We start from the raw sequence: 23,674 nt of genomic DNA on the forward strand, positions 1-23,674 counted from the left end.
AATTCAGATAAGTAAAAAAAAAAAATAAATAAAAAAAAAATAAATAAAGTAAAATAAAATAAAAATAAAATAAAATAAAATGCTGCCTATCTACCTATTGGACAAACCAAAATCTTTCCGGACCACAGAATGCCGGACTAGAGAGGTACAACCTGTAGTGGGTTTAGCGACTGGCAAAACTGCCAGTTTAGAGTTGCTGAACGTGAAAGTAGCAAAGAGCATAAAATCTCAGTTACTACTTGGGGTGTGAGGGCAATTACAACAGGGCGAATTGATTCCACTTTGGCTTTGCAAGTAGAATTGGAGAGAAAGTACTGGAAAGAAGTTCTATTGCGCATAGTTGAAACACTAAAATTTTTAACATCAAGAGGTCTTCCTCTCAGAGGTACAGTCAGTTCTGCTATAACGCAATAGTTGTGTTCTTGTAAAACATTGTGTTATAGAAAATCGAGTAATAGAAATAACAGGGCTTATGGAGAAAATAGGGTTAGGTGCAGATTACTACTCAAAATCGAAAAAAATTTAGTAGTTAACCTTACACAAAGGATAGCACAGTCTAAATAAATGTTACATTCATATCTAATTATGAAATTATACAGTAAATGTAACACTTTACCTTGAAAAAATATGAATATAACTTGATGGGGGAGAAGGGTGATTTTGAGGTAGATAACATCGAGCTTCTCTTCAAGAGTTATAGCCTTTCTTTTACGATCATCACCGGGAATGAGATCACCAGAACGCTTCTTGGAGATATTCTTCTTTACCATATTCACAGTTAATACCACAAAATTGGAGAAATAGTAAGCAAAAATCGCGTTACAGCAAACAAGCGTTCTTGTTATACAAATATCGTTCCTCTATTCATAAATCGCATTAGAGCCAATTCGCGTTGTCAAAACACGCGTTATAGCAGAACTCACTGTACTGATGAAAGAATAGGCTCTAGCAACAATGGGAATTACCTTGGAGTACTGGAACTCCTGGCAAAATTTGACCCTTTTCTTGCACAGCATCTGGAGAAGTATGGTGCTGTAGGTAGTGGAAAGACTTCATATCTCTCAAAAACGATTTGTGAGGAAATGGTCAATCTGATGGCTGAAGAAATTCACTCAAATATCATAAGTGAAGTGAAACAAGCCAAATATTATTCAGTTAGTGTAGATTCCACACCGGATGTTAGTCATACTGACCAACTTACATTCATAGTTCGTTATGTCAAACCTGATGGCAAACCTGTTGAGCGATTTATAAAGTTCATAGACATACATGACCATGGTGCAGAGAGCATAGCCTCAACTGTTGTACAGTTAATTAAAGATGTTGGTCTTGATTTGAGTGACATGAGAGGGCAGAGTTATGACAATGTTGCCATTATGTCAGGCATTTACACTGGTCTCCAAGCCAGAATAAAGGCTATGAATCCCCTGGCATATTATGACCCTTGTGCAGGTCACTCCTTGAACCTTGTAGGAACATCAGCTGCCAGCAGTTGCCTTGGGTCTGTTTCATATTCCAAATTTTTGCAAGCCTTATACAACTTCTTCTCAGCCTCCACATATAGATGGGATCACTTGAAAGCTGCACTACCTGCTGAAGGGATTGTAGTGAAATCCCTTTCAGAAACTCGCTGGAGTGCGAGGGCTGATGCTGTTAAAGCAGTTTTTACATTACCTTGAGATAAAGTCAGCACTGGAGAACATATGTTCTGACAGTAGACAAACTGTGGCTACAAAGCTTGAAAGTGAAGGCCTCATAAGACAAATGGAAGCATTTGAACCAGCTCTTCTTACTGTAATATGGTATAAAATCTTAACAAGGTTTAATACAACCAGCTTATCACTTCAAAAAGTTGAGACCGACCTTCTGTCAGTTGTGAAAATGTGAGAGATTGATCTCCTTCGTCTCAGAAATGAGACAGGGTCAGTTTGATGAAATAGAAGATCAGGCTAGGGCTTTTGATGAGCTTGTCTACACAGAGACAACAAAAAGAACAAAAAAGAAAACATTTCTTTGATGAATCAGTTGGCACTGAAACTCAACCTGATCCACGTGAGAAGTTCAAGGTGGACAATTTCTACACCATATTACATTGCCTTAGGAATGAATTAGAGCACAGAGTGAATGCCTATTCAGAAATAAAGAAGCTGTTAAGCTTCTTAACGGAGTATGACAGTATGAAATATGATCATCTCAAAGCCCAACTGGAATTGGTTGTCAGTACCTATTCCAGTGACCTGGAAGCATCTGTTCTAGATGAGTTTTTGCAATTTAAAGACATTTAGTCTTCTGAATCTGACAGGTCAGTGACAAACATCTCCACTTTGCTGAGGTCCAAAGATGGTATTTTGACAACTGCCTTTCCAAACATTAGTAACTTGGTAAGAATTTTCCTTACCATCCCCATTACAAATTGTGAAGGAGAGAGGTCTTTCTCTACTCTATCTAGGGTGAAAAAATCATCTGAGGTCTACCATGGGACAAACCAGATTAATCTCACTTTTATTAATATGCACTGAATCTGGCCTCCTACAATCCCTTGACACAAACAGTATCATTGACAAATTTTCCATGAAAAAAGTAGGAAGAATTTATTTTGAAATTCACAGTTTGCTGTACTTCATGTGCTTGCAAAATTGATTATGCTTCAAGCTAATTGTATTTCTTTCATTATTCCCATATATAAGATGTACATGATATAGAACTAATTTGATTAAAAGTAATTATGCGTCACATTGTGTTGAAATTCTTATTTCTTACATTATAATATTTGATGATATTTGGCTATTGCAAAAAAAAAAAATAATTTTTACAGTACTATATATATATATATAATAATATATTTATATATATATATATATATATATATATATATATATATATATATATATATATATATATATATATATATATATATATATATATATATATATATATATATATATATATATATATATATATATTATTGAAACATGCAAGCATTTCTATAAATTTGGGGGCCCACTGATGAGTTTGGCCTGGGGCCCACAAGTAGGTAAATCCAGTCCTGGGTAGTAGGCAGCTATCAAACAGGGAGGTACTACCGCCTGGGAAGATATTGGAAGCATAATGTGTTGTCTAATGGTAGACCCTGCTGCTATATAGCATCACAAAAATTGTGACCAAGTCCCAGGTTGCTGATCAGACTTTCTGCCTCATTTACACACAATTGCAGGGTCTCAATTGTTTCTCTTACTTTGACAACACTACATACATATATCATTTCTCACTTTATTTTTTTTTAATTTGTGTACTGTATTTATTTATGGCACTTTATTATTATTATTATTTATAATTTTTTTTAACTTTCTTCTTCTTCTTCTTCTTAATATTATTATTATTATTTCACTCCCCAAGCCTTGATGTGGGTCATTATAAAATGACCTGTGCCCGGGTGGGCTAATGACGGAAAAAAAAAAGGTAAATCTGTGCTTATGATTAACACTTTCTAGAGTGCATCAGAAAGTTAAAGAAATTGCAACCTTTGAAATGATGAATTTACTGATACTTTCTGGACTGCATTACATAGCTAAAAGTAACATTTACTGTTTGTGTTACAGGTTGACAATCCCTTATCCGAAATCCTTGGGGCCAGAGGCATTTCGGAATTATTCGGTTTTCAGAATGTTTTGTTTTTTTGTTTTTGTTTTTATTTTTTTTGTATTAGCCCACCCAGGCACAAGTCACTGACCCACATTGGGGCCTGGGAGGCGAAAATATAATAATAATTATAATAATTATAATAATAATAATAATAATAATAATAATTCATAGGTCTAGGTCGTGTTTCTCACTTTTTATCTTTTTTCATTCTTGTATTTCTTTATTATTATTATTATTATTTTATTAATACATTATTATTATTATTATTATTATTATTATTAATTTTATTATTATATTTTATTATTATTATTATTGTTATTATTATTATTTTATTTTGGGGTATTTTTTATTACAATTTTTATTTACTATGAATAATTATTATTATTATAATTAGTATTACTATTACATTTTCGCCCCCCAGGCCCCGATGTGGGTCAGTGAGCTATGCCTGAGTGAGCTAATCCCTGTTTAAAAAAAAAAAAAAAAAAAAAAAAACTTTCGGTTTTCGGAATTTCGGATAAAGGGTTGTCAACCTGTATCAAGGTATAAGTCTCTTCCTATGACTACTATTTAATTAAGAAGTCAGCACCTGGGTAAAACAAGTAAAATTAAAGTAAAAAAAAAAAATTTAATATGAAATGTTTTTGCACTGACTGAAGTGCTTTCACTCTGGCTGCAAAGTGTTGCTGAGGGTCTTCGGTCTGGGAAGGCCAGGATTCTCAGGAAAACCATGTCTCTGGAGGTGAAGTTGGACATTGTGAAGTGACATGAGAGAGGTGAGGGAGGATGCTACATTGCTCACGCTCCTGGCCTGGTCCAGGGTTTTATAGAAGCGTGATCTCATCATGGAGAGGATGGAGAGTCTACTCCAAGAGTAGAATGAAGAGTAGACTCCACATCGCTTGCCTCTCTCCACAGGGGTCATCATGGCGAAGGCCAGTAATATTTGGATGAGGCTGAAGGCAGAGAGTAGTGGTTCAACAGTTTCAAGAACTATGCCAATTCCCACAACATTCATCTCGCTAGTGAGGCAGCTAGTGCTGACATTGTGAGTGTTCACACCTACCCGGCACTCCTGAAGGCTAAGGTGGAGGAAGGAGGATACAACACCAAGTAGGTCCCAAAGTTTGACATGGTGGGCCTGTTTTGGAAAAGGATGCCATCGAAGATTTTCCTGGCCAAGGATGAGAAGACTGCACCAGGCTTTAAGGTTGCCAAGGACCACCTCACATTGCTGCTTGGAGGCAATGCTCAGGGGCACCTTAAGCTCACTCTGATGCTGGTTTACCACTCAGATACCCATAAATCTTTTAAGGGGTTTATTAAGGAGCCCCCCCCAGTCATCTGGTGCTCAATCAAGAAGACCTGGGTCACAATGGTGCTGTGTCAGAGTTATGTGGTTGGCTAACTCTCTAACCACCTCAAGGAATACGCCAAAAAGCAGAATATCGCCAACAAGTTTCTTCTGATCCTCAGCAATGTGCCTTCACACCTGCGTCTGATGAGTGAGTGGACTGACAACATCACTGTGATGTTCCTGCCTCCAACACCACCTCACTCATCCAGCTAATAGATCAGGGCATCATCTCCACCTTCAAGACAGTTGATGGCGCAGATGGTTGAGGCGACATATGGAGGGGGGAAAGCCGACCATCAAAGAATTCTTGCATGGCTACAACATCAAGCACGCCATACAAAATATCGACAAGTTATCGAAGGAGATCACACAGTTGCATGAATGGCGTGTGGAGGAAAGTGTGGCCTGAGTGTGTGCATGACTTTGGTGGCTTCACCAATGTTGTAGCTGTACACCACAACTTTGCCAGCATCTCCAAGGAGGCCAGCTTTGAGGAGGTCGATGACAGAAATGTGGCAGAGGTCTTAGCGAGCCATTTTGTGCTCAGCATTGAGGACTTGCTGCTACAGGAATAGCAGCAAGGAGTGGAGGAGTCAGCACGTAAGGAGGAAAACCCTGCACTCAAGACCGACTTTGAAGGTGTTGAGCACTGCCATTGACAGAGTGAACTCTACTGTGGATCTCCTTACTGAAAATGACCCAAACTTCAACAGGTAACAATCACCTTCTTTTTCAAGCCCGTCACAGTCACAACCCTCGACTTCTGGGGTCACCAGCACTGCAGGACCCTCCTCATCTGACACCTCTCCAGTTTCACCCCCAAGTACTTCACATTCTTTAAGGTCAGGACGAAGGCTACACCTCCAGTCCCCATTCTAGCCTTTTCAGACTTCCCAGAGTCTATGTGGGACTCAGAGTGATGTCTCCACTCCACCTTAAGAGTCCCTATGACCTCAAAAGGGGACATGTGATGACGACCAGACTTGCTCATTGTGATGTGGTGAGTGTTGTTTAATTGTTTTGTAGGGCTAGTAATCTTGTAGGATTTTTTTTTCTGTGATGCATTTGGGTGTTTGATTGGCCAGGAACCTATCTCATTGAACCTCTTGCTGTCATACTCCCAATTTATGATAATTTGGTTTACGATAGGGTTTTCAGGAATTTAATTCCACCTTAAACTGGGGGATTAATATATTAATATATTTCTTAATAATTTGTTTACATAAATTGTTTTAGTAACCTTTAGTTACTAAATAGAGTTAAATTGGGAAAACCCTAGTACAGTGTTGTATAATATTATAATACTGGTTTCAGATCAGAAAAGTTGGTAGCTTTGCTCAGGCTGATGCAAGGCAGGGGATGTTTTGGTGGGCAGAGACCTGTGAGAAGTCAACCCACACACACCACGCACTATTAACTCTCAAATTTCTGTATAGAGGGTCTCCCTGTGCTGAGTAAAACCATCTGGTGTTATTCAAATAATATTTTTATGACCCTGCTTTCACTGCTTACCCAGCTTCCACCACTGGTTACCAGCGGCCAGGGGCGTATGTACAAAAGCAGCAGATATATCACAAGTGTCGTCGAATTACCACTGGCTCTCCCGCCAGTCTCCAGTAATTTCCCAACGATTGGTATCAGTGTACAGGTACTCCTAGACTTACGACTACCTGGACATACGACCGCCGCAGTCGTAATTTTTTTTTTCAAATTCCGTATTTTCGAGTCCCGACGTTAGTGATCGCGCTGTGTACTGACAAAATTTTCATTTGTAATTCCCTTTAAAATGGCTGGCAAGCGTAAAAATGAGAGTTATCACGGTGCTGAGAAGAAAAAGAGACACCCAGAAATTGATGTAAATCTACCCAAAAATACAGTTGAAAAAATTGTACATTATTAAAATGTACTAATGTACTAAAATTTTTATCTCTTGTGCAAAATATATGACGTTTATATTAAAATTAATCACTACAGTGGTCCCTCGGTTAACGAACACAATTCATTCCACAGAGTCTTTCGTTAACCGAATCCATTGTTTCAATGAGATATTGGGTAATTGGTTCCAGCTCACAGAAAAGTACATACACAGTAAAAAAAAAAATGCAGTTAAGTACACTTACTTTGAGGTGTGTATGTAGAAGGTTCCTTGATGATGATGGAAATTAGAAGTGGGGGTGGAGGAGAAAGGAGAAGAAAAGGAAGTGGGGGTGGAGGAGAAATCACCTTTCAGGGGATCCATGCTTGATGCAGTAATTTCACCAATAAAATTTTAAGTTCACTAGGTGTAATTCAAGATTATTTTATTTAAATCAACACTGCACTGAGCTATATATTATCAATATGTTAACTAAATTTCAGAATGACCAATAATTTAAATGTAAAAATGCAAAAATATTCAAGACACCAACAAAATAGATGTTCACTCCACTGTCAACAAAGCCAAACTGACGCCTGGTGGCTGAGTCAAGCGGCTGATGGGCACACAAAAAACTAGTTCCCTGTACTGCATATATTATCAATATGTTAACTAAATTTTAAAATGACTAATAATTTTAATATAAAAAATGCAAAAATATTAAAGAGTACAACTTTCTTGATATTTACTCCACTGGAAACGAATGTAAACATTGAACAGATTACTGAATGGGCAGACTAGCCCATCAGCTGATGCTCACAACAAAAGTGTTGTTCGCAAGGATTTCGTTAATCAAAGCTTTGTTTGTTAACCGAATTGAAGATCCTTATGGGAGTCTTTTCACTTTATATTGATCACAACAATTCCACAATACTTGCACAACAATTATATTCAGTTGTCCTACTAGGCTTGTTGTACTTTACACAGTAGAAACGGTCAACTGACTCATAGCCTGCTTGCGGGTGTTTATATACGTCTCGTCAGACACCTAGAGTATCGTAGCACAACCCAAATAAGTCTGGGAAGTTCTAGTACGTTCTACTCTGATCGAGGCTTACAATAGGAAGTAACTCCTAACAAAAATGATGCAATACATTCGAGAAAATTCTTGCATACCCGGTAAGTAATAATTCAATATATACAAGAAAATATCCTTAAACTTGGCAAAATAACTGCTGCTTGGGACAGAAAATAATCAAAACACCTAGTTTACAAACATTGTAATACCAAATTATGCCTCAGCATTACAATATACAGTACAGTATTAAGTGGTGTACCCACAGTGAAGGGGTTTAACTAATTTGTGCAAGAAAAATTATCCATGTTATAAGTTCGAAATGAACCAGTTCAGTTGAAACTGATTAGTTTTTTGGAGAGTGTTTGAAGTAAGTATATTGTAAAATTCCTATTTTAAGCAAAGCATCTTTCATGTTTCATATCAATAAAACAAATCATTCTCCTTGGTGAGTTCTGAACTAGATTTGAAGGTTAATACAATCATCCCTGCACCTAAACCAAGAGGATCTTGGCCACATAATATTGACAATAATTGCTAAAATGTTTTACAAATCCTCAGAGAAACAATTTTAACTCAAATAAGATACACTGTATGTGTCTATAGAAGTTCATTCTTCATTAACATTCATACTCGAGAGCATTACATACATGGACAATTTTGCCATTCCTGGAATACACTCTGGCCAGGCGAGTTGACCAATTACCTGGCATCTCATATACGGCTGCCCCTAAGTTTCTTGCCATACCTACGGCAGATGTAACATCATCAAAATCATCAGTGATAACTTGAAACACATCATCCTCTCCCGGAGCTTCAGGGAGTCGAACAGTGATGGAATCCATAGACACCCTGCCCACAATTGGGCATAACTCACCTGTAAAAATTAAATTACTGTTGAGGTCATATTGACTGTAAAATAAATTAACTGTGTTTACAATATTCAGAAGGCTATAAAATCACCTTACAGGTACAGTATAGTCTGGATTTACGCGGTTTTTGTTTACGCGTTTGGTCATTTATGTGGTGCCTTGCCAGAATGAAAATGTTTTAATTACGCGGTAATTTGGTCGTTTACGCAGTGAGCGGCTGAAGGTCCAGACGCGCCGCGCCATTTTTTATTCACGCGGTCCATTCTCGACCATACGCGGGAAGCGCCGCAGATATGGGTGCGCAGTATGTCGCTGTTGCGTTATCGCTGACGTCATATGACGTATGGGACTGTGATTGGGCCACTTATCCTTACCTACCTCCGCCGCTAGCTGTGATTGGTCTAATGTTATAAGACGTGGCCTGGCACGGGAGAGAAGCTGCTGACCTAGCCGCATCAGTCTCATTGTTCTCAGTCATCGCGTATACTGTTCTCTCTTGTGCCCGCTAATCTGTTCAACAATGGCTTCCGCTGGACCCCCACCACCCTAGAGAAACCTTGCCTTACCTGGACCAAGCCGCCCCAAGCCCAAGAAGATACGACGTGCCCTAAGTTACGAAGTTAAGTACAAGATCGTGCAAGAGTTGGAGAAAGGAACGAGACAAGTTGATTTGGCGCGAACGAATCTACGATCCGGACGATCAAGAAGGATGCCGCCAAGATTAAATAACACATGAGCATCACAAAGTCTGCAGGTGCTTCAATGGTGAAGTATTGTCAGAATAAGGTGCTGCTCAAGACTGAGAACTTACTGGTGAGCTACTTAATTCGTCAGGCAAGACGTAACATGGCTGTGGACACGCGGGCAGTGCAGGACTACGCTCGTGAACTGTACTCATCAGTGGCGCACAAGATGGGAATTGCAGAGCCCAAACCCTTCACTGCTTCCTCTGAGTGGCTGCAAGGGTTTAAGAAACGGAACAAGATTACCAACATTAACATTATTGGTCAAGGAGCCAGTGCTAACCGTGCTGCCGCCATGGATTTTCCTCCATTCTTACAAGAAGTTATGGAGGAAGGACAGTACACTGGCAACCAGGTGTTCAACATGGATGAATCCGGTCTGTTTTGGAAAAAATTACCTTCTAAGACCTTCGTTATCAAGTCTGAAAGCAAGTGTCGTGGCTGGAAGTTGCAGAAGGAGCGCATCACCGTCCTGTTTACCACCAATGCCTCCGGTACCTGTAAGCTCAAGTTGTCGGTGATCCACACAGCCCGCAAACCGCACGCCTACAAGAACATGAACATGACCAAGCTAAATGTCCACTGGCTAACCTCACATAAGGCGTGGATGTTCACTGGTCTGTCCCTCTCCTGGTTTGACGACTGTTTCGTTCCTGACGTGAAGAAATTCTGCATGCAAAATAATGTGCCATTCAACATTTTGTTGCTGCTTGACAACGCACCAGGACACTCGCCCCTACTGTTGGATCGTCACCCCAGTGTAAAAGTGGTCTTCCTTCCTCCCAACACTACGTCGTTAATCCAGCCCATGGACCAGGAGTTGATATGCAACGTGAAGGCGGCATTCTCTGCAAAGAAGCTTAAGCTCCTGAACGACTACACCAACACCAAGGATGAGTTGCGTAACCTTCTGAGTGGCAGAGATAGCGAGAGCGACGACGACGAGGATCCAGAACAAGAGTTGGCGGAGCATGAAGTGCGAATTAAACAGTTTTGGAGGCATGGGGGCAGCTGTCTGTGGCAACGATTCGTCAAGCGTGGCGGCATGTGTTGCAAGGTATCCCAGGTGGGAGGCAGAAGCAACCTGTGGCTGGTGAGGTTCAGTCTGTTGCAGTGGCAATGGACCTTGCAAGAGAAGCTGCACAGAGTGTTACAGCTGCAGGCTTCTCCGAGACCACCAACGACGACATCATAGAAGTAATCAGGGATCCTGAGGTGGCTGCCGACGAGATGTTGCAAGACGATGACGTCAGTGAGGAGGCAGGTGGTGCGGCAGCAAGAGAACAGAAGTTAACTCATGGTGATGTAAAGGATGCCATCGAGTTTGCTGAGAAACTAAAACTCATCCTTTCCAAAGAGCCTGTCAATCACCGGTATGAAGTCTTCAATAACCTTCTAGACCAAAGTATGGAGCAGTACATCCAGATGTATCACGACCACATCAACACTAGCCGTCAGCGTAGCATCACTGACTTCTTCGCCCGCAACCCCCCACAGCCAGCCCAAATCGGTGATAGTGACAGTGATGGTGACTTTGAGGGGTTTGTCAGGGAGGCCCTGACATCTGTGGTGGATAGTGATACAAGTGATTCACCTGAGGGCCACTAATCTGTCCTCTGCCTCGGAACCAGCCCCCATCCTCGTATGCCGACCCATCTCTTCTAATAACGTAAGTGTTAAACCTTGATTTTTCTTTTACCTGGTACAGTATATTATTCTCTTATTGATATTTCTCTTCTATAATATGTGTGTGTGTGCATACCATCATAAAATTAAGATACTGTTTTTACTACAATGTAGGTATTGTGTCGGAAAAAGTGGAGTTTGGGGGTCGGCCCAGTCTCTATTTCAATTAATCCCATATGTTCTGTTATTTCAATTACGCGTTTCTCGTTTTACGCGGACCTCCACGGGTTCAATTGACCGCGTAAATGCAGACTATACTGTACAAAAAAAAAAATTAGTGCTACTAAAATACACTACAATACTATAAATATTGCAATTTTTTCACTGAAAGTACAGTACAGTACAATTAATTTGGTTAATGCAGTACAGTATCATTTTGTGAAACCCCACCAAATGAATGCATAGAGAAGAATACAGTATTGATTTTGAAAGGCATTCTGGTATTTAAATTTTTTCCCTACTTATTGACTAACATTAAAATACTTTAAGGATAGTTAAGTAGAAGTAGACGGGTCAATTTAGCTCGAACAGCTTCTTATTTGAGCATAATCCAGATGAAAGTATTACCGTACTGTATATACTCGAGTTTAAACTGATGTCATACACTATAGTTTGACCCCTGATTTGGGGGAAAAAAGCCCCATGTTTTTCATATATCTATTGTATAATTCAACCCTAGCTTTTGAGAAATACTAGGTATAATCTTAACATAATTTGTAGCAAGACAATACCAACACGTCTTGGCTGTGACCACCACCACAACAACAGCTAATGCTATGAACAGTGTTACCATCTCCTGTTAGGAATAAGATAAAATATTATATATATTCTAGCAAATTTTTATCATGTGAGGAATAGATAAAAATACTGTATTACCAATAAAAAATAAATAACAAATACTATATTGCCAATTGGCTGCTGAACGATGAAATTTCTCAATACAGTACAGTAGTTTCACTACACATGGGAGACAGCTCAGAACAGCTGAGATCTCTCAATCCCCCACTCAGCATGAACTCTCAACACAGGAAGAAAGTTTATTCCCATTTATGTTTTTGACCTTATGATTTTTTGGGGCACATACTGTATGCACTGGAAGATTATGTGTATGTGTAACTTAGTAAAAAAATTAAGAACATTCTGTATAGTACTGTATCTACCCAAACTTACGAATTGAAAAATTGCCATAACATAGCTCACAGCCTGACTTGGAGTGGTAGGGAGCGGGTCAAGGGGATGCTACAATAGTGATAAAGAGTTTTGTGTTACTATTAAAAATATACAAAACTAATATAAATAATGAAGAACATGCAAAAAATATATATTTCACAGATGTAAAGTAATGGCCTACACGGTAAGTCAAAAGGCTGAATCAAACTCACAACTCCATGTACCTCTTTCCCAACATTCATAAACCATATCACCTACTTTTCTTATGTTATTTAACAATTGTGCTACTTAAAACATTTGTATACAATCTAGATGAATAAAATGCAGCTAAAACCATTAAGGAAAAGCTAAATGAAAGTTTAACACAACCGCCATTTGCATAGACGCTGGCTGCTTCATCAAAGCTACACAACCCAGCCTCTGCTAACTTTTGCACACAAAGAAATGCGTATTCCCTCTACAGTATGTGTTTGACCTTATGATAATTATTTCTTTTACTTTTATTTTTGCACAATATCTGTAGGATTGTTTGTGCATGTACTGTAACCGAGTATGAAAAATGAAGAAAGTTACGTATATTTATCCCGAACTATGAACTGAATAATAATCATAACACCTCACAGTTCCGTGAGGTATGGAGAGGGCTAAGGTAATGTGGGTACAGTGACATGTCTAACTAGGCAACAATGCTGCTAGCAATGTTAAAAGATGTAAATGAAAAGAAAATTATCTGTAAATCTTCATTTGTAACAGATATTTGTAGAATTAAAGCAGTACAGATATACTCATACAGTGAATGAGATTCTGTTCTTCATGGTAGGCAAACCCAGGATAAAGGAGCTTACTAGTAAGGTTAGCCTCAAGCATGTACCGAGTAGCTATTGTTCACTGTAAATGACCCACGGCAATGCATTTATTTTAACCCTGACTGCATAACCAAAGTAAAGAGGCAATTACTAATCACAAGGGAAAGAGATACTGGACAGGTCCTCCAGCGCCTAGGAACTCTGCAGAAGTGTGTTGAAGAGTTGACAACTATAGTACATTTTTTTCCAGCTGAGAAGAGTTGCCACGCCCCCTCCTTAAGAGTTACAGCTGATTGGGTGTTTCAAATCTGTCTGATTTCTTCCAGAAGTAATGATGTACAGTACAGTACAGGTTGTACCTCTCTAGTCCGGCAACCTCGGGACCTGACCGGTGCCGGACCATGGAAATTGCCGGACCATGGAAATTCACCCTTTTCCTGGATAGATAGTGACTTGTGCTTATGCCTGGAAGCACTAGCACCACTTTCTCTGCGTCATGGTCTCTTTGAAGACATATTGAAGGGTTAAATGTCGTATAGTAGCTTCTCAAATTTCGCGAGTTTTTAATTCTTAACGTATTTTATTGGAACACACAAAAAAATAAATAAATAAAAATTTTGACGGCGGAAACTTGAATTTCGACGGGTTTGAACGGCCCGCCAACGTGCAGACGACGTGCATAATCGTGTAAACAGCGTCATTTCTCTTATGTACAAAAGATTCATTATTGTTTATTACTGAATGTCTTTTTTATTGAATTAATGTTTATGTGTGCAAAATGAGCAATACAATTCATTAATAATACGTAGAAAATTAAAACACATGAGGAAATGACACAGCATTGTTTTCGTTGATTACAAAACCAGTGACTGACTGGTTCTACATATAAAACTGAAGAAAATAAGACCTTGGTTGTAGCTGTAGTAAAATTAATATGGTTGTTTTAAGTAATGTTATTTAATGTTAATAAATGGAACAATAGAAGTAGCTAACGATAATGGTAAAGAAAAAGAGAGATCGCATATGTAAGTGCGCATGCGCACACGTGAAAACATATCGTCATTACTTTACATAAGAATATGAAAGCAACACTTATTTACTGTTCATATATATTTTAATTAATGTTTCTGAATTTGTTTTTATTGAATTAATGTACGTGTGTGCAAAATTAACAATACAATTTATTAATAATACGTGGAATATTAGAGGAGACGAGACGGCTGCCGGCATTGTTTATGTTAAAGCTTACGAAACCAGTGACTGATTGGTTCTACATATAAAACTGAAGAAAATAAGACCCTGAGTTTAGCTGTAGTAAAATTAATGTAAAAAATGAATATGGTTGCTTGAAGTACCTGTAATGTTATTTAATGTTAATAAATGGAACAATATAAGTAGCTAACCATTAATGGTAAAAAAAAAGTGAGACTGCTCGTATGTAAGTGCGCACATGTGAAAATATATCGTCATTACTCTACATAAGAATATGAAAGCAACACTTATTTACTGCTCATATATATTGAAGGGTTAAATGTTGTACTCTGTATAGACAAGCAGAGAGAGAGAGAGAGCAGCCGAACTGCCGGATGTAAACAAACCTTAATTTCCCGCGGCTTTTTTTTTTTTTTTTTAAGGGGATTAGCCCACCCGGGCATAGGTCACTGACCCACATTGGGGCCTGAGGGGCAAAAATTTAATACTCCTGTAATAATAATAATAATTCAGATAAGTAAAAAAAAAAAAAAAAAAAAAAAAAAAAAAAAAAAAAAAAAAAAAAAAAAAAAAAAGCTGCCTATCTACCTATTGGACAGACTAAAATCGTTCCGGACCACGGGAGTTTCCGGACCACAGAATGCCTGACTAGAGAGGTACAACCTGTATTTCTAAGTGAGTTTATTCATAATCGTTGGGATGACCGTTTCTGACGAGAAGATATTTACCTAAATTATATGAAGATACATACATTCATTATTTCAAACATGAGCATGTAGGGAGGTTATCAGAAATCTTATACACAGAAGTTTATCAGAAATCTTATACAGTATTACCCCGCTTTACGCGGTTTCACTTTACGTGATTTCTCGTATACACGGTGCCTCGCCAGAACCGAACTTTCACTTTCCGCGGTTCATCTACCCACATACACGCAGAGTGTCCGGCTCGACGCTATTTTTAGATTCGCCCCACCCGCCTGCTCCCGCCTCCGCCTGGGCAAGCCGCGCGGTAAGGTTGCGCAGTGCATGTCTCTGTTGCGTTATCACTGACGTCATATGACGTATCGGACTGTGATTGGCCATGCATCCCTACCCCCCTCTGCTGCTAGCTGTAATTGGTTTAGAGTAATATGACGTGTCCACCCGGGGAGGGAGGGAGGGCCGTGGCAGTTTCATCCCTCCAGGCCACACCGTGTATACGTGCATCCATTGTTCTGTGATAGTGATAGTGACAGTGAAGGTGACTGAGGGATTTGTCAGGGAAGACCTGACAACTGTAACTGATAGTGATGGTGATGCACCTAGTAAGGGGAATTAATGTACACTTAATGTAGAGGTTTTCAGGAAAACATCAAGTATGTTAAGCAGGCACAGACTGTACAGTGTATAATTGTAAGAGTACAAATGTGATATATGAATATACTAATACAGTAGTATAAAAAACAAATGCAGTGTACAGTATAAAAATTCAGTATAAATAATTTCAGGATCTACTTTACACCACAAGCCAGTTTGAGAATATTATTTTGAGATGTACTAAATAGTTTATGCAGATAAATTTAAAATTAATCACTTGACTGACCTGTTTTAACTCTCTTCACTGCCCCAACACCATTGCTGAGGCGTCGACTAAGCCCATCAGACCAGCCTGTGGTGAAGTTGGCTATCCACTCATCACCACGAGTTTCATAAGTGGCATCATAGCCAATGAAGCGACCTGCCGGCAGTAGCTTAAAGTAAGTTGGCCGTACCACTACAGAGAATGCTGGACGGAATCCACAGTTAGCAAACTGCTGTGCACTTTCACGATCAGCACCTGAGGAGTAGAGAAGGGCAGTGGTTAGCTAACTCTATGAAAATGATGATAAATAGATAACACTGATGATTCTTTGCAGGGCCGGGGCGACTCACTAGGCAACTCGGACGATCACCTAGGGCACTAACATTTGGGGTCACCACAAATTCTGGACATCAGATAAAATTACCTAATCTAAGTAAAATTACAAAAACTTAATAATGAAGAGAGGAATGGCTAGGACTGACAACATTTATGTTAAAAAATACCTTTGTTGAGGAAGTGTTTTATTAAAATTACAACATTTCACTCTCATGACCAAACCCAGGACAGTGGGGGATGGAGCATGTGAGGTGGGGGAGGGCTGGAAGAGGTGATATGGACAGGGAGGGGGTCATTTGATGTGTCATATGTTACAGAAAAAACACAAAAACTAGTTATTTTACAAATATACTGTACAATGATTTTAAGAAACAGAGGAGAGTGGAATCACTTTGTATTAAATTTTTTAATATTTTAACTTCAGTGATGGCATGTTCAAGCTGGATTCTGTGATGCAAGCACAGGTTGTCAGGTCCCTGCTGGCAAATGTGTTACTGGAACTTGTTTAAGGTGACTGCTGTGGTGATGCATCATAGGGTATGGGAATCACATGTACTGGATATAAGGAGTTTTTGTTGTGTTTAATGTGCAAATCCTTATCTATATCTCCAATGAGGGAGACGGTTGTCACCCAAATTTTTTGGATTATATATGAACTAATTCAGAATTCCAAGCAAAATTTAGTGAACTTTTATTTTGCAGTCTTGGATGTAGCAAGACAATGAGTTGAACAAAGATTCACACATATGCATCAAGTAAGTTCTCTGTTTGGTTTCCCATATAACATCCACAATATGCAGACAATAACATCGAAGGAAGTAATTGAACATTGCTTAATATTAGAAAAAGCTTTACAACAAGGTGACTACAATGATATTGATGCTGCAGATGTGTATAGTGAATTACAATTCACTGCAAGACTGGTCAAAAAGTGTACATCACCACAACAGCAGGGGGCTAAGCCTCGCCCCCTCAGGATCACACTAGTGAGTGAGGAGGAGAAATGGCAGGTTAATCGACAAGCAAAAACCTTAGCAAGGAGCGAGACATTTCGGGATGTATTCATTCACCCACATCGCACGGTAATGCAGAGGGAACAGCACAAGAAGCTCCTGCAGGACTTGAAGCAGAAGAGGGAGGAGTCGAGGAGGAACGGGGACAGGTGTACATGGGATATACTCAGGAGGAGGGTAGTGGAAACAAGTGTGCCGACACAGGGCCAGGGGGCAGCAGTTCACCCTCCACCCACTCAACCTCCCACCCAGGAGGCGGCACCAGCTCAGCCTACCGGACAGGAGGAGGCGAGCGCCGTGTAAACAATGACATTTCTAACCACACACTGCAAAATACAGTGTACTTAGCAAATGCTGCAGCTTGTGAGAATGGGGGGGGAGAGAGGGTTTATTACTAAGAGCAGAGACGTTACCGATAACAAATTCTGGCTTGATTGTCATGTACACTAATACTGACACGTTCCTTGATAAGAGAGGAGTTTGAAACACTACTAAGAGTACACCAACCAGATATTGTAGGTGTTGTAGAACTGTTGTACAAGAACAGGAGAATCGACCCAGAGGAATGTGAGTTCAGTATTGCTGGATGTGACTCATTTACGAACCTTTCAAAAAGAAACTTGCAAGAGGGGTGTGGTTATTTATGCTAAGCAAGACCTTAGAGCCAGCCAGGCAAGGGTACAGGGAGAGGATGTTTTTGAAGTCCAAGTGGTGTAAAATTAAATTAAAGGGAGGGGGCTTACTTATCGTCGGGTGTATCTACAGATCCCCAAACTGTGGCCCACTAAATCAAAGGAACTTAAGAACCTTAATAAACAACGCGGTGATGCTCAACACTAGCCACCTCCACACCATGGAGGACTTTAACTATGGTGACATCGACTGGAGAAACGAGTCCGCCCCGAATGACTTGAATAACCCTGCTACTATTTTTGTAGAAACTCTGAGAGATAATTTTCTGTTCCAACATGTTAGAGACCCGACACATTACAGAGGGGAGCAAACACCCAAGCCACTTGACCTCATCATAACAAAAGAGGAGGGTATGGTGGCCAAACTGGAACACCTTGCCCCAGTTGGCACCAGTCACCATATAGTGTTGTCATTCAGATTTAACTGTTACCTAGTTCAGGATAAGGCCAGGCAAAGGTGCAAATATTACAAGGGAAATTACAATGGGATGAGGGAAGAGATGAGGGGTATCAACTGGCCTGACTCATTAAGGTACAAGAACGCAGACACTACGCTGAATATCATAACTAGTAAAGTGACCCATTTGATCGGTAAATATATACCCAAGACCAAACCCAGTGCTTCTAGGAATACGAGGGGATCCCTACACATGAACCATGCGGTGGTCGACAAAATTAAGAAGAAAACCCAGAAATTCAAGACGTGGGTTGGGTCAAACAATGAGCAAGACAGGAGGATGTATGCAAGAGCCAGAAACCAAGCAGTGTAGGAGGGCTGAAAAGGAGTTCCAGAGGCTGGTTGCAAGCGAGGTCAAGTCAAACCCAAAGGCATTTTGCCACTATGCAAAGCCGAAATTGAAAACGCGAGTAGGAGTATCAGACCTGAGGCTGGTGGATGGTAGTTATGCAGATTCTGACCAGGATAGGGCTGAGGCATTGAACAGCTTCTTTTCCTCGGTGTTCACAAGAGAGGATGCAACTAACCTTCCTGCATTTGAGGACAGACGGTTCGACACAGCACCGACCAACATTGTGTTCACAGAAGAGGGTATTAGAAATAAACTGTCCAGGCTAAAGGTCCATAAGAGTCCCAGACCTGACATGGTGCATCCTAGAGTGCTAAGAGAGTTGTGCAACGAGCATGCAGAGCCCCTGAAAATCCTGTTTTGTAAATGCCTGGATGAACAAATGGTCCCCAGTGAATGGAAAGTGGCTTATGTGAGTCCTATCTTCAAGAAGGGCGATCGTCACTCCACGAACAAATATAGACCGGTGAGCCTGACCAGCATAATATGTAAAGTACTTGAGAGTATTATCAGAGATGCTGCAATGGAACATCTAATACGAAACAACCTTATAAAAGATTGCCAACACGGTTTTATGCCGGGGCGCTCCTGCTTAACACAATTGCTCAAGGAATTGGATATTTGAACCCATATTCTGGAACGGGGAGGTAATATCGACAATATTTACCTAGATTTTGCCAAGGCTTTCGACAGAATGCCCCATGAAAGGCTGAAAATCAAACTGGAAGGGTACGGAATTTGGGGAAATGTCCTAGCGTGGATAGAAGACTTTCTACATGACCGCAAGCAATGTGTGGTGATTAATGGCACGAAATCATCATCTGTACCTGTCACAAGTGAGGGTACCACAGGGCAGTGTATTGGGCCCGCTGTTGTTTGTTTGTTTCATAAATGACATGCTTGACGTTGTACACTCCTCCATACAAATGTTTGCCGATGACGCCAAGTTATTTCGGGAAGTTAAGAACCAAGGGGGCTGTGAAGAGCTGCAGAAGGACCTCTGTGGGCTCCAGGAATGGTCGAAGAAATGGCTGCCGAGATTCAATGTCACGAAGTGTAAGAGGATGCACCTGGGGCGTACCAACGGTAAGGAGACGTATCATATGTCCCAATGGGATGAAGAAACTGCACTAGTTGAGACTGTATGTGAGAAGGACCTAGGTGTGTATGTTGACAATGAGCTGAAGTTCTCGGGCCATTGCGAGAAGAAGGTAAATCAGGCAAATAAATTATTGGGTCTTATAAGAAGGTCGTTCAGATATCTAGACGGTCCGTCCCTCGTAACGATCCTCAGGAGTGAAGTGCTTCCCTATCTGGAGTACTGTCACCCCATCTGGTCCCCGAGATATGGTAGGGACTGTCAGTTGGTTGAAAATGTTCAAAGGAGGGCCACCAGACTGGTACCTGCACTTTGGCACCTCAGCTACCCTGAGAGATTGGGGCACCTGATTTTGCCTAGCTTATAATACAGACGGGCAAGGGGGGACCTAGTTGAGGTGTATAAGCATCTCAGGGGGCACTACTCAGTTGAGTGTCCTTACTTGGAGCTGGCGGACGCTCGCCCCACAAGGGGTCACAGGTCAAGATTGAAGAAGCCACAAGTCCAGAAAACTGTGAGGGCAAACTTTTTCGGAGTGAGGGTTGTAAACTCTTGGAGCAATTTACCAGAGAGTGTTGTGACGGCACCGAGTGTGAGCTCTTTCAAGACAAGACTTGACCAACACTGGAGCGGGTTCAGGTACATTCAGGAGCCGGTGCATGCCCAGTATTTGCCAACAGTGCGTGACAGAGACGTGACCGATTGCCCAAGCGGCTAACAAGCCGATCAGTGGCGAAGAGGATAAAAGTAAGACATTTTTTAATTTATGTAAAAAAAAAATGCAGATCATATTTTACAAAAATTTAAAATTACACAAGGCCACTTCAAGAAAAGTGCTTTCATTGGTACCAGATGTCAAAGTAAGTTCTTCCTGCTTAATATGCCAGGAGGTTCTTTAGGTTCTGTGCATTGTCGTTTCCATTTTCGTGTTTAGAATTGTGCAATTAGCATCTCCAGAAATTTTGGTTCAATTCTATAAACTCCTTCCGGTGCTGACTGTCTCTTTCACCATTATTCTCTCTTTTGTTGTTGTGTTGCACTTTTTACTTTATCCCCTTCGCCAGTGATTGGCTTGTTACCTGCTTCAAAGTATTGTATGTTAAGTCATTCTGGAGGTAAAGTTTCTATATTGTCTACAGTATGATGAAGTATGACCAAAACAATACAGTATACCGTTCACTGATGCTTATGTTGGGATCTGGTATAACCCAATTCATACTGCAAATAAAGGGACAGACATGATTTCCTGGGCTACAAACCTGAGCTGAGGCCGGTGATGGCACCCCCAGGTCTGATAAAGTCTAGGTGAGTACCGAGGTCCTGGACACAGCCTGTGGTGGCTGCCAAATGCCGGGTCAGGGGCCGTTCTCTGTCAACGCAAAAAGTTTGTTACATTATACACATGCAGTATTTCAAGACAAACAGCAAAAAAAAAAAAATAATAATAATAATAATAAATAAAAAAATACTGTAACACCAAGGTTACTTTAGTTTGTTGGCTAATGTATGACTCTTTACTTTAGGAAATATTGATACTGTACTGCATTATACTGTACTGTAACTTGTCTTGCTGGGTGCACATCTTACACCTCTCAGTCCTGCTCTCATCAATTGTAATTAATTAACTCTTAGTTGGATTGTAGTGGATTCCTCCCCTACAAGCACCGAACCTTCTCGAATTCCCCAGCCTACGCCTCCAGCGCCGCCCACGGAGCGGGGGTCAACTATCTACCCACGCCTACCCCCGCCTTATAAGGCCTGACACCGCTGTGACCACTCTCTTTCTACTCAGTGCCACCAGCGAGCAACACCCCGCGCAAGCCGTGCGGCTGCCGCTCCTGCCAGCGACATTGGCGTCCCTCAAGCCGCGTGCCCTCACTCTGGGCACTCTCACCACCCAGCTCTCTCTACTCAATGCTTATTACCATGCTACCTACCCAGCAACAGGCTGCATTGTACATCCAATACAATATGTATACAGTGAGCACATTGTGAGTTTCCTTTCTCCATCCCATCCTGAGTGTGAACCAATATCTCATACCCCCACAAATGAGAGCTGCCTCTGCGTGGGTAAGCCAGTCTTCCATGTTGCTTGAAGACTGGGAGAGTGATCAGTTTCTCCTCCTGGGAAGATATTGGAAGCATAATGTGTTGTCTAATGGTAGACCCTGCTGCCATATGGCATCACAAAAATTGCGACCAAGTCCCAGGTTGCTTATATGCCTTTCTCCCTCATTTACACACAATTAGAGGGTCTCAATTGTTTCTTTTACATGACAACACAACATACATATAGCATTTCTCACAATTGATATTTTTTCATTCTTGTATTTCTCAAGAAACTTGCAAGAGGGGTGTGGATATCTATGCTAGGCAAGACCATAGAGCCAGCCAGGCGAGGGTACAGGGAGAGGATGTTTTTGAAGAGCTTAAGTGGTGTAAAATTAAATTAAAGGAAGGGGACCTACTTATCGTCGGGTGTATCTACAGATCCCCAAATTGTGGCCCACTAAATCAAAGGAACTTAAGAACCTTAATAAACAACGCGGCAATGCTCAACCCTAGCCACCTCCTTACCATGGGGGACTTTAACTATGGTGACATCAACTGGAGAAACGATTCCACCCCAAATGACTTGAATAACCTTGCTACTCTTTTTGTACAAACTCTGAGAGATACTTTTTTGTTCCAACATGTTAGAGACCCGACACATTACAGAGGGGAGCAAACACCCAAGCCACTTGACCTCATCATAACAAACGAGGAGGGTATGGTGGCCAAACTGGAACACCTTGCCCCAGTTGGCACCAATCACCATGTAGTGTTGTCATTCAGAGATAACTATTACCTAGTTCAGGATAAGGCCAGGCCAAGGTGCAAATATTACAAGGGAAATTACAATGGGATGAGGGAAGAGATGAGTGGTATCAACTGGCCTGACTCATTAAGGTACTAGAAAGCACACACTATGCTGAATATCATAACTCGTAAAGTGACCCATTTGATCGATAAATATATACCCAAGACCAAACCCAGTGCTTCTAGAAATACGAGGGGATCCCTACACATGAACCATGCGGCGGTCGACAAAATTAAGAAGAAAACCCAGAAATTCAAGACGTGGGTTGGGTCAAACGATGAGCAAGACAGGAGGATGTATGCAAGAGCCAGAAACCAAGCAAAGATAGAGCGTTGAAGGGCTGAAAATGAGTTCCAGAGGCTGGTTGCAAGTGAGGTCAAGTCAAACCCAAAGGCGTTTTACCGCTATGCAAAGTCGAAATTGAAAACGCGAGTAGGAGTATCAGACCTGAGGCTGGTGGATGGTAGTTACGCAGATTCTGGCCAGGATAAAGCTTAGGCATTGAACAGCTTCTTTTCCTCGGTGTTCACAAGGGAGGATGCAACTAATTTTCCTGCGTTTGAGGACAGACAGTTTGACACAGCACTGACCCACATTGTGTTCACAGAAGAGGGTATTAGAAATAAACTGTCCAGGCTAAAGGTCCATAAGAGTCCCAGTCCTGACAAGGTACATCCTCGAGTGCTAAGAGAGTTGTGCAACGTGCTTGCAGAGCTCCTGAAGGTCCTGTTTTGTAAATGCCTGGATGAACAAATGGTCCCCAGTGAATGGAAAGTGGCTTATGTGAGTCCTATCTTCAAGAAGGGCGATCGTCACTTCACGAACAACTATAGACCGGTGAGCCTGACCAGCATAATATGTAAAGTACTTGAGAGTATTATCAGAGA

General features: G+C 40.8%; 1 protein-coding gene across 2 annotated transcripts in view; it reads right to left on the bottom strand.

Annotated features, from left to right (window-relative positions):
• Positions 1 to 8,117: 8,117 nt before the first annotated feature.
• Positions 8,118 to 23,674, bottom strand: part of LOC121866943 (alanine racemase-like) — a 40,884-nt gene continuing 25,327 nt past the window's right edge. For both annotated transcript variants that reach the window (XM_042366697.1, XM_042366698.1), the window contains exons 6-8: positions 21,187 to 21,296; positions 16,003 to 16,236; positions 8,118 to 8,806 (exon numbers count right to left, since the gene is read on the bottom strand). In XM_042366697.1, the coding sequence (XP_042222631.1) occupies positions 8,550 to 8,806; positions 16,003 to 16,236; positions 21,187 to 21,296 (601 nt within the window). In that variant the 3' untranslated portion in view covers positions 8,118 to 8,549. The remainder of the gene's footprint in view (positions 8,807 to 16,002; positions 16,237 to 21,186; positions 21,297 to 23,674) is intronic.

The sequence above is a fragment of the Homarus americanus genome, unplaced genomic scaffold, assembly GCF_018991925.1.
Source record: "Homarus americanus isolate GMGI-L3 unplaced genomic scaffold, GMGI_Hamer_2.0 scaffold14393, whole genome shotgun sequence".
NCBI classification, from domain to species: domain Eukaryota; kingdom Metazoa; phylum Arthropoda; class Malacostraca; order Decapoda; family Nephropidae; genus Homarus; species Homarus americanus.